We start from the raw sequence: 12,630 nt of genomic DNA on the forward strand, positions 1-12,630 counted from the left end.
ACTTGCCTTTCAGTTAGGCATGGTGCAAGCCTGAGTTCATACTGGTTTCAGCAAATTCTGTTAAATCAGCTATTTCTTTTTGTAATTAGGGGCACACCATTTCTCCCTATCCCATGTATCATTCTCTGTCGCAATCAACCTTTGTTTTGTATTTCCTGAAGCACCATAAAGAAATTAAAAAATAAATTAGGATAACCACAAATGTGCACAGAAAATTTTGACAGGTAAAACGAGGCAAAAATGCTAAGGTATTTGATAAATATTTGAAATGAAAGAGAAAGAGGAGTGTTGGTCCTCATGAAGAAGAGTGAAGTTCTGAATGAGTACTTTCCATTGTCTTCATGGAAATCGAGTGCAAGGAGGAAGCACATTGGAAGAGGAGTAAAGATGTCCTAATATTGGAATCTAAACATAAATAGGATCCCTCGTAGGGTTTTATTATCTTTAAAAATAAATACATGGCTATACCTGGGTAAAATGATGTAAAAGTTGATAAAACCAACAAGGGAGGAAATGGCATAGCTCTGATACTGGTGATGAATACCATCATTTGAGAGATTTCAGTGGGCAAATTATTGGAAAAATTCTGAGGGTGTGGAAGGACTTGGGCCACAAGGATTGCAACGGTTCAAGGTGCTCCCATGTGTTGTGAGGCAATTAATGGTGGGTAAGAGATTTTGAATTTCTTTTGTAAAGTTCACAATGGAGATTTGATGGAAATTTAACTATTTTCCACACAGTGCTAAGAAATTCATAAGTTCCTCTTTAACTGAACTTAGTGAACATGAAGTGTTTTTCTTGTAGTCAAGTTCCAATGTATTATTTGATTATAAATAAATTGCCTCTAACTTCCACCCTGCCCTTAAATTCACATGGTCCGTCTCTAACACCTTCCTCTCCGTCTCCATCTGTCAACCAACATCTTTTATAAACCCGATTCCCGTGGTTATCTCGACGATAACTCTTCCCACCCTATCTGCTATTAAAAATACTATTCCCTTTACTCAGCTTCTTCACTTCATCGGCATCTATTCCCAGGATGCAACTTTCCGTTCCAGGACATCAGATAGTGTTCCCCTTGTCCTTGCCTCCTACCCAATGCCCTCCGTATCTAACACATTATCCTCCGCAACTTCAGCCATTTCCAACGGGATCCTACCACTAAGCATACCTTTAACTCCTCCTCCTTCCTGCTTTCCACAGGGATCGCTCCCTCCACGATTCCCTTGTCCATTCATCCCTTCTGGCACTTATCCTTGCAAGCAACCTAAGTGCTATGCCTGCCAAACACCTCCCCTCTCACCTCCTCAGGCAGTCCTTCCAGGTGAGGCAACACTTCACCAGCGAATCTTCTGGGATTGTCTATTATGTCTGCTGCTCCCAATGTGTCCACCTCTACATTGGTGAGACCCGTCATAAATTGGAAGACTGCTTCATCAACCACTTCCGCTCTATCTGCCACAAGTGGGGACTTCGCATAGGCCAAACATTTTAATTCCAATTCCCACTCCTGTTTCAATGTGTCAGTTTGTGGCCGCCTCTTGGGCCATGATGAGAGGCCACCCTCAGGGTGGAGGAGTAACACCTTATATTCCATCTGGGTAGCCTCCAACCTGATAGCATGAAGATTGATTTCTCCTTCGGGTAAACAAATACCCCCACTTCCTCTAAGCTTTTACCTTTTCTCATTTGCCTATTATTTGCCCCGGGTCACCTGCTGCATCCTTTCTCCCTGGTCTACTGTGCTCTCCTATCAGATTCCTTCTTCTCCAGTCCTTGACCTTTTCCACGCACCTGGCTTCATCTGCCACCTTCCACCTCCCCCTCCCCCCTCATTTTATTCTGGCATCTTCCCTCTTCCTTCTCAGTCCTTCAGTAGGGTCTCAGCCCGAACCATTGACTATTTATTCATTTCTATGGATGCTGCCTGACCTGCTGAGTTCCTCCAGCATTTTGTATGTGTTACTATGTTTCCAGCATCTACAGAGTTTCTCATTCTTATAATTAGATTTAATCAATTAGAATTCATTGTGTTTTTTTAAATAGAGGCATTCAATTTCATGGTAGCAAAATATTGTTTTGTTTGTTTCTACAGTGAATATGGCTTTGCTGAAAAGGTTGTAGAGGGAATGTCCATTGTAGTAAATTCTATTGTTGTTAAAATTGAAGCAAAAGCATTCAGCACTTCGTTTGAGCTATGGCAGCTGCAAGGTTATAGTGTAAATCCCAAGTGGCAACAGAGTGATTTACGATTCACAAGGATTACAGATCCAGAACGAGGGGAGGTAAGGATTCAATACTTTTTCCAGCTGCTAACTTGACACTCATGGGTAGTTGAAATGGTTTGAACTGGCCCATAATGCTGAATGAGCTGATTATGATAAATTAAATCCCATATCTTCCACTGAGGCAGTTCAATGATTATGCTCACAGATCCAGTTGTAGAAATGCTGTCCTGCTTTTCAAATTGAGATGGTAGAATGCACACCTTTTTTTTACTGGTGTGTGTGTTTTTACTTTGTCCACGTGGTAATTTTATGGTATAGGACACCCTATCTATATGCAGGGTCATGTTCTGATGGGTGAAGCGGACTCTGGACTTAAAACCTTATTACCTTGGCCAATAAATATCCTTTCTCATAGCACTGGGAACAATGTTTAAAGTTTGGGTAGGAGTGGGTACTTGTTTTTCATGATAACCAGCTTCTAATCAGTTGATATTCAATTAACCCTGTCAAACCTTTCAACTAACAATGTGGTCTCTCACCTCTTTCCTCCAATGCTGTGAGATAAACAACTGTATATCTACCACCCACTCCATCATATCAACTGTAAACTTCATTTGCCAGTGGTGTGAGAACTATTTTCTGAGTCAAAGGATAATCGCAGCTCAGTTCATCACAGGAGGCTTATCAGCAAGCTGGTTGGTGTTTGGTCACAGGATTGACATGCTGGACTTATTCAGTCATATGAGCAGAAATGAGGAAAGACCAGAGCAGCATTCAGCTGTTGTCCCCAATTGTAACATTGGGAAAATGTTGTGAATTCAGTGTGCACATCTTCTTTGCACCAGCGTTCCTAGCAATTTAACCATGTTGCTTACAGAGGTACAGTAACAGCTTTGGGTTAATGAGGTTTCCTAGTCTGCTTCAGAGTGAATTCTTAGAAGGAAGTTCATGTGTAACTTTGTTAAAAAGATAAAATCAATTCCTCTAATTTCATTAAGACTTCACACAGAAAAGGATAGCTGAGAAAAGTTGGTAACAGTGATGAATGTATGGGCAGATTGTTTAGCATTTCTTGACTGGCCCTGTTTATGTTCCACCTTTTTCTGGTGTTGTTTGTATGAAACCACATTTTTGGTAATAACCCCATTTCACTTCTGCATTCTAAAAAAGGCAGTCTGAAAAAAATCTTTTATGTTTGCAGCATGTTAGCAGGGAAAGTTTCTGAATTAGACTACAATGGAAATAGTGAGATTTTTCAACAAAACTGAATCAGTGTATATTCAGCATCAAAATTGGTTTCCCAAGTTTGAGATATAGTGATCATGAGTTGTTACTATAAATTGTTAATATTCAAAGTGTCTTTTTAGAGCAATGTTGAGTTAAAAGCTAGTGCCTGCTTTCTGTTTCAATAACTCTTCTATTGGGATAATTTTATTTAAATATTGTACATGAATTGTTTTGCTCATGGTAGCTCTGGCGAGAAAAAGCACAGTTGTTTTGTGAAGTAAGGGCATGGATCTAGGAATACTAGAATGGTCTCAGGAGCCCCTTCTGAATACCAGTAAGATTATCTCCTATGGACTCAATACACCTCCCAAAATAAATGAGTTGAATGTTTTGATAGCTGCAAGAAATTAGTTTTGAAATTAGGCAGTACAGCTGTGTACACAAGGACTATTCTCTATTGAAACTGCGATTTCAAAGGAGCTGCACCATGCAGATATTTGTGAACTGATCATGTTGTCTATCCACCAAAGACATCTTTAATTGTCAATGGATATTCATCAAAAAATAGAATTTTACATCTGTTTGCGATCTGTTTTTTTGGGGAGGGGGAGACTTTTCAATGCTTTTTACTGCAACTCGAAGCTTTTGAAAAGATTTGGGCCCTGTCCTATGAGTATGCCAATCTGTGGATAGCAAATCAATGGAGGACAAGGGTTATGTGTAATTTTAGTGACTCAGTACTTTTTAGAATTAGAATATTCTAATTTGAATTTTGCCATGTTTACACAGGTTTTGACTTTTAAGGAAATAAATTGGCAAACACTTCGTATTGAAGCTGATGCCATCCCAGGTGATCAGAGCATTATCAGCACACCGCTAAGACTCATCACCAATCAATCAAAAATCAGACTTGTACTTAAGAGAAGGGTATGTACTTACCAGTTTTCACTGTCATATCCTTCGTTCATTGAATTGTCTGGTGATAAACAGACCAAAACAAAGTGCTTTAGCACTGCTTTCTTAAGTGTTCCCAAAGCCTGTGCTTGTTAGCAGGTGTATTATGTCAAGTTCCTTTTGGCAAAGCAATCACTTGAGCATTGTGCTTCGCGGTATCATTGTTGGTATGGATTGTGTTAACGTGAGAATACCTTGTACTGTTTTATTATATTAAGAGACGTCAATTAAATATTAAAGCATTCCCAAAAAGCACAACAAAAATGCACATCTACTTAACTCTTGAAGGAGATGTTGCTCAGTGATGCTTCCAGTCATTTTAGTAGTTTCTCAGGTTACTGAAGGAGGCCAGTGAAGGAACTGAAGACTTAACCATAGATGGAATGGAGGTTGGTTGATAGTGAGGTGATGCACTTATGCACTTTGTGGAGACCTGAGAAATGATGAGATGGACTTATGCGCCTTGTGCAGGTTTGAAGGATGATAGCAATTGTGTATTTAATATTTCAGTGACATTTGAATAATGTTTAAGCATTCTTGTTCATTTGAATAATTTATTATGGATTATATGTAAAGGTACGTGAATGGCATACATTATCATGCCATCAGTATGCACCTCCTAAAAGTGAAAATGAAACTAAGACACCTCCTGGTCTTCCATATTTTTGTTGCAATTAGTTTTATGTTTTGGAGTTGCAAAGCATAACAATGATTCGTGCATAATCCTGTGTCCCTTAGTTCCCACTGTCAGCTCTTGGGTCCTTGGAGACTCCATCTATCTTCTACTCCACCTTCCCTGAAAACCACAACCCTCCCCTTTCCTGAGACACTACAAATCCTCTTTCCCCTCTCTGATCCCAGCTCTCAACTATGCTGGGTCTTCCCTGTTCCTTCTTACCTTCTCCTCCCTGAGGCAGAAACGTTCTTTCCTCACCTTTGTACCCCTGTGCCCACAGCTCAGTGCTTTCTGTGCCCACAATGATGCTGAGCTCTCCTGCCGCCTCCATTTTCGTGCTTACCTGCACCGATGACCCATTTTCCTATCTTCAACCCTCCTCCTCTTCCAGGACACACTGCTCTGGTCTTCTGTCTGCCATGGATCTTTTCATTAATAACAGCCAATAAGACATCAACCGTCTTGACTTTACCACTCCTCTCCAATTCTAACCTCACTCCCTCCAAAAGCACTGCTCTACTCTCTGCATTAATCCAAACCTCACCATCAAACCCGCAGATAAGGGGGGGATTCTGTAGTAGTCTAGTGGACTGACCTCTACCTTTCTGAGGCCAGGTGACAACTGTTAGACACCTCATCTTTCTTACCCCTTGAACAGGATCCCACTAAGGAGCACCAGGGCTTTGTCACCCGCACCATCACTGACTTTATTATCTCTGGGGATCTCCCATCCACTGCCAGCAAACTCATTTCCCTTACCCCGCACCTTCAATTTCTACTTCCTACCCAAGATCCACAAGCCTGTCTGTCCAGGTAGACCCATCGTTTCAGCTTGTTCCTGCCCCACCAAGCTCATATCTGCATAACTCAACTCTGTTTTATCCACCCTGGTCCAGTCCCTTCCTACCTACATCTGTGACACTTCACACAGTATTGATCTTTACAAAGATTTCAAGTTTGCTGCCCCGATCATCTCATTTTCATTATGGTTGTCCAGTCCCTATACACCTCCATCCTCTATCAGGAGGGCCGTACAGCTCTCCACTTTTTTCTTGACAAAAGACCCAACCAGTTTCCCTCTACCTCCACTCTCCTCCATTTGGTGGAACAGGCCCTCACTCTCAATAATTTCTCCTTTGGCTCCTCACCCTTCATTCAAACCAAAGGTGTAACCATGGCCTTTCGCATGGGTCCCAGCTGTGCCTGACTTTTTGTTGGTTATGTGGAATATCCCATGTTCCAAGCCTACACCAATGTCACACTCCAACTTTTCCAGTGCTACATTGATGACTACATTGGTGCTGATTCCTGCGCCCATGCTGAGCTCATCGACTTCATCAACTTTGTCTCCAACTTCCACCCTGCCCTCAAATTTACCTGGTCCATTTCCAACACCTGTCTCCCCTTTCTCGATCTCCCTGTTCCTATCTCTGGAAACAGACAGTTTATCTACTGACAGCTTTTACAAACCCACTGATACTCACAGCTATCTGGACTATACCTCTTCCCACCCTGTCACTTGTAAAAATGCTATCCTCTTCTCTCAATTCCTCTGCCTGTACCGCGTCTGCTCTCAGGATGAGACTTTTCATTCCAGAACTAATGAGATGTCCTCCTCTTTCAGAGAAAGTGGCTTTCCTTTTTCCACCAGCATCTATCCGGCAATGTGGAAAAACTCCAACCCAGCCATTTACCACCTGCTCCCAATCATCAGCACAGTAATGGAAGGGGTCATCAACAGTGCAGCATACAGCAGCTACTGGGCAATAATCTGCTTACGGATGCCCAGTTTGGGTTCCGTCAAGGCCACTCAGCTGCTGACCTCATCACCTCCTTGATCCAAACATGGACCAAAAAGCTAAGCAAAGAGGTGAGGTGAGAGTGATTACCCTTGATATCAAGGCAGCATTTGACTGAGAATGGCATCAGTGTGCTCTAGCTATAATGGAGTCAATAAGAATTAGAGGGGAAACCCTCTGCTGGTTGGAATCATACCTGACTCAAAGGAAGATGGTTGTGGTGGTTGAAGGTCAATCATCTCATCCTCAGGACATCACTGCAGGAGTTCCTCAGGGGAGTGTCCTAGGGCCAACCATCTTCAGCTGCTTACTGACCTTCCTTTCTTCATAAGGTCAGAAGTGGGCATGTTCGCAGATGACTGCACACTGTTCTGCACCATTCGTGACTCCTCAGATAGTGAAGCAGTTTATACCCAAGTGCAGAGGGATCTGGACAGTATCCAGGCTTGGGCTGACAAGTGGCAAGTAATGTTCGAGCCACGCAATGACCATCTCCAACAAGAGAGGCTCTAACCTACGTCCCTTGACATTCAGTGGCATCACCGTCACTGAATCCCCTACTGTCAACATCCTGGGGGTTACCATTGACAGGAAACTGAACTGGTCTAGCCATATCAACACGGTGGCTTCCAGAGCAGGTCAAAGGCTAGGAATCCTGTGGCGTGTAACTCACCTCCTGACTCCCCGAAGCCTGCCCACCATCTACACGGCTCAGGTCAGGAGTGTAATGGAATACTCGCCACTCGCCTGGATGATTGCAGCTTGATCAACACTCAAGAAGCTTGACACCATCCAATACAAGGCAGCCCACTTAACTGGTACCCCTTCCACAAGTATCCAATCCCCCCCACCATCGACGGACAGTTGCAGCAGTGTGTACTATCTACAAGATGCACTGCAACAACACATCAAAGTTCCTAGGGCAGCACCTTCCAGACCCACGACCACTACCATCTTGAAGGATGAGAAGAGCAGATACCTGGGAACATCTATCACTTGGAAATCTCCCTCCACGTCACTCACCATCCTGATGTGGAAACATATTACCACTCCCTCATTGTCGCTGTGTCAAATCATGGAATTCCCTCCCTAACAGCACAGTGGGTGTACCTACACCTCAGGGACTGCAGCGGTTCAAGAAAGCAGCTCACCACCACCTACTCAAGGGTAACAAGGGATGGGCAATAAATACTGGCTTAGCTGGCGACACCACATCCCAGAAATTAATAGATAAAAAACACTGCTCTCTTCTGCATCCCTTCCACTTTGCGCACATCTGCCCTCACCCATCCTCCTACCACTCCACCAGAGACAGGGTTCCTCTTGTCCTCCAGTAGGCTCAAGGTCCAGCACATAATTCTCCATACCTTCCACCATCTCCAACAGTGTTCCATCACCATGCCTCCAACTTGATGGTATAAACATCGATTTCTTGAACCTCCAGTAATGCCCCCCACCTCCTCTCCTTCACCATTCCCCATTCCCATTTCCCTCTCTCACCTTGTCTCCTTACCTGTCCATCACCCCCCTCTGATGTTCCTCCCTCTTCTCCTTCTTCCATTGTCTTCTACCCTCTCCTGTCAGCTTCCCCCTTCTCCAGCCCTTAATCTCTTTTGCCCATCAGCTTCCCAGATCTTTCCTTTACCACTCCCTCTCTCCCGATTTCACCCATCACCTGCCACTTTGTACTTCTTCCTCTCCTTCCCATAGCATTCTCTGTGTTGCTTGGATTTCCAGCATCTGCAGATTTTCTCATCTTAATGATTAGTACAGGTTTTGATGTGGTTGCTATCAGTTAACTACATAAGGAAATAGTTCCTTAATGGAAGAAGGGAGTCAGAATGCCATTGGTAAACGTCTGGGCTTTGACCACTTTGATTACTAGCATACAGGGGAAGAGTTTTACAAAGATTACTCCTTAAACAGCTGTAGGAAAATAATAACTTCTGCTTTCTTCCCAGGTGAAGGATTGCAATGTAGTGGGCTCAAAGCTCATGTTCCTGTTGGATGATTTGCTATGGGTTCTCACTGACTCACAGCTAAAAGCAATGATTGAATATGCTCAATCTCTCAGTGAGGCCATGGAGAATTCTGCCAAGCAGCGGAAGAGAATGGCTCCAGACACGGCAGGGGTTAGTGCAAATAAAAATGAGTGGTTTGTTTCTAAGTAATAAAAATTAAGAAATGTATCAATTTGCAAGTTTTCTACATTTCATTTAACTCTTAGATTTTTTTTCAGTGTAATTCATTCGATGTTATTTTAAATTTAGAAGACTTTATGGCAGTGATGAAGTATTTATTTACTAAATAACAGTGGTATTTTTATGCATCCACCTAAAATGGAAAGGTAATTTTTGCTGGAAATCGACAGGCAATAAAACCAACCATCAGCCTTGCAGTATTTTGCAACTTACCAGATTGTAAGTGAAGGAACCATGTAATACTGCATCACCCTAACCGAGGGTGAATTTTGCAAGGACTGCAAAGGAACGCCATTAAACAACACATTGTTTGTCCAGTTACATTCAATCAAAATCTCAGCTGTATTAAGTAATGACCATGAAATTTGAATATCTCCAGCTAAAACCACAAATAGGAGACCAAACATGTAAATTTTTTTCACTAGCAGAGATGATACGGGGGACTACTTTAAACCAGGGGTCACCAACCTTTTTTGCATCGTGGACTGGTTTAATATTGACAATATTCTTGCAGACCGGCTGACGGGGGGTGAGGTGTTAATAACGACTGGAATATAGGTGATAAGTCAACTATGAGTCACTTATAAGTGGCTAATACACTCAACTTTGTTTCTAATCTAATGTTTCATATCTAATGAATTTAATGTTAAACACACAGTGCATATTTTCCTCCCATGAATATAGTGATAAGTCAATTATAAGTCACTTATAAGTCAATAGCATCATAAAATTTTAAGTAACGTTTGGATATTAAACACACAGCGCATATTTTCCTCGTATGAACATAGAAAATCATTGCAACACACCAAAATCACTGAATCTGTGGGAGCCCTGGGCTTGTTTCCCTGCAGCGAGGCGGTCCCTTCGAGAGGGGTGATGGGAGACAGCAGTACTCAAAGGGGGTTCCTTATGTCCAGTCTATTCCCCAATTTAATTTTCATGGCTCTCAGTACTTGCTTCTGTCCCACTTGCTCACATTTTTTCTGCTCAAAAAATTCAACGGGTTTGTCTTTAAGTGCAGGGTGCTTGGACTTAAGGTGCCAGTTCTGAAGCAGTTCTGAGGGCTTCATTGCCTCATTAGACAGCCTCCGGGCCTGAATTCCAGCCTCCTGCCATCAGATACCTTGGCCAGGTGTGGCTGGTTGTGAGTGGGGTGAGAGGACAAGGTAAGGACCGGAGGTCTCCTTGCCGGGGCCATGGTGGTCACAATCCGGAGAGAGCGACTGATCGAGCGAGGAGGAGTGCGACAGGGCGCGCGCCCGCCCCCCTTGTAGATAGGTAGGATCTATCGGCCAACAAAAGTTTGGCTCAAGGGATGACTTTCAGTAGATTGCAGCGAGGTAGCTGCTCTGCTACTTACGAAACCCTGAGCCAGAATTAGATCGTCTGCCAATATTTTAGCACCGGGTTCCCCACGAGCATTCAGTGTGCTAAACAGGTTTAGAGGCGGCGCCCATCTGTCTGCACTCCAGGCCAGTAGCAAAGGCACTTCTCGCCGGCCCTGTGAGGCGGCCAGTTACCCAAGGCCAACCAGTGATCCCTGGCGCTAGGGTATCACTGTGTTTAGGCGACTGATGACCTCGCGTGCATTCAAGTTCAACAGTGGGCGTGACAGAGAATGAGGAAAGGTGCAGCTGACTCGTATCGTTTCATATCGTCAAATCATATTGTTTCCTCATGGCCGGGTAGCACATGCTTTGCAGCCCGGTACCGGTCCTTGGCCTGGTGGTTGGGGGCCACTGCTTTAAACAGTGATTTGCATTGTTGAATATACTTTGTCATGCAAGTACAGAAACATAACCGATGAATGTAGTTCGATGGGGAACGAAATATTGAGTACACTCTTATTGTGATGCTGATGGCCTTGAAAAATAAAATTGCAATAATTTTGATTTCTATGCTTTATCACTCATCTATTCTCAGCTATATTTGTAGAGGTATTTGTGAATGTTTGCCACAAATTATAGTCAACTTATTTTTTTTCAGAACATACAACTAATAAATCTAAAAATATTTAAAATTTTGGGTGGGTGGAAGCACTTTTGTGAACCCGTATTGTTTTTTAATGACCTGAGAGGGGGAAAAAAACAGTATAGTTTCATTTGCAATGTTAATTTGCAATTTATTTAAAAATTAATTTACAAATTAATTTTTGCATCCTGTCTCTGAAACAATGATGACAGAATTCCAGACATGGTTTCAAATCGATAGAGTGCTTGGGTAAATGATCTTTTACGGTATAAAATGTAGGTAATCTCCTTACTACATTAAGTAAAGAAACCATTCCCTGAGTGGTACCATGAATTGGATTTTGCCAATTTTAGTACATATGTGATCACAAATCACTGCCTCCTCCATTTCAATATGTACCTCTAGCTTTCAATTCCGTTGCTTGAAATTCTGGGAATGGCTTCCAATGTGAAAATTTGAGAGGTCTTGTGGAGGGTCTTAGTTCCAATCACCGACCGTTCGTTTCCCTCTAGCTAATCCAGTATTTTGTGTGTGTTGCCCCATCAATCATTTGCTAAGTTATGCCTGCATTGAGTGCATCCAGCAACATTCATTCCCCTACACTGGGCAACACCGAGTCTTTGGCAACTTATGTGAGATTTTTTTTTACAAATTTTATACTTTCAGAGTTGATGGTTTTTCAATCAGTTAAGTAGTTGCATGACTGTATTTGTATTTTATTAACAGTTTATTGCAGGTGAACAATAGCCTGCACCAGTTAAAGTTGTGGATGTCATCTTTTACAGACTAGTGGCCTAGCAACTAGTACTCACCAGCAAAGAACACCTCCAGCACATACAAGTAACAGCTCAAACAGCATTAGCCAGTACTTTGAATTATATGATGTGAAAGAATCATCCTATCATAGTCAAATCTCACGGCTGGATTTACATATTTGTGACGATGGTCTCCCAGTGGAAGAAGGTACTACTTATGCTTGATATATGACAATAGCCAATTTACGTAGACCAGTGGTTATTCAGTAACATAGCTTCTTGGGAGAGGAGGTTTCCCATGAAGAAGGCACATAAAGTTATTGTGCTTAATATTGTTAGGTGTAAAGAAATGTGACATCGAAGTAATTGTATGTACCTATTTAAAATTCTGTTTTAGGGATAGTTTGATGTCCTTTATAGCTATTCTTTAAAACCTCAAAAACAATCTTGGCCTTCAGTGCAAGAAATTCTCTGTTGTGACTAACGTGAAACAACGGCCTTGAGTGCTTTTGGGTGTGTCAGAAAGATCACATGTTGTTATCTTTGAGAAAAGCAGATAAATCAGATAGAAACAAAATATGCTAGAAATACAGCATCCTTGAAAACAGGGCTGACATTACATTTAGACTGCCAGTACCGCCATTAACTGTAATGCAAGGATGTAAATGTTTCTCACTTTGATCCTCCCAACAGGATGAGTAGTTTAAACATTTCCTGTGTTAATTTCAAATTTCTACTATCCTACATAATTTATTTCTGCTAAATTGTGCAAAACTTCCGAGATGTTAATCCCTTAACTAATATGCAAAGAAAAAGATA

The 12,630-nt window shown here is 42.2% G+C and overlaps 1 protein-coding gene across 2 annotated transcripts in view; it reads left to right on the forward strand.

The window, feature by feature from the left end:
- LOC140717103 (bridge-like lipid transfer protein family member 3A) overlaps positions 1-12,630 on the forward strand; it is a 154,895-nt gene that overhangs the window by 63,345 nt on the left and 78,920 nt on the right. For both annotated transcript variants that reach the window (XM_073030318.1, XM_073030319.1), the window contains exons 5-8: positions 2,096-2,285; positions 4,245-4,382; positions 8,846-9,016; positions 11,842-12,019. In XM_073030318.1, coding sequence (XP_072886419.1) covers positions 2,096-2,285; positions 4,245-4,382; positions 8,846-9,016; positions 11,842-12,019 — 677 coding nt within the window. The remainder of the gene's footprint in view (positions 1-2,095; positions 2,286-4,244; positions 4,383-8,845; positions 9,017-11,841; positions 12,020-12,630) is intronic.

Source organism: Hemitrygon akajei, chromosome 27 (genome assembly GCF_048418815.1).
Source record: "Hemitrygon akajei chromosome 27, sHemAka1.3, whole genome shotgun sequence".
NCBI classification, from domain to species: Eukaryota; Metazoa; Chordata; class Chondrichthyes; order Myliobatiformes; family Dasyatidae; genus Hemitrygon; species Hemitrygon akajei.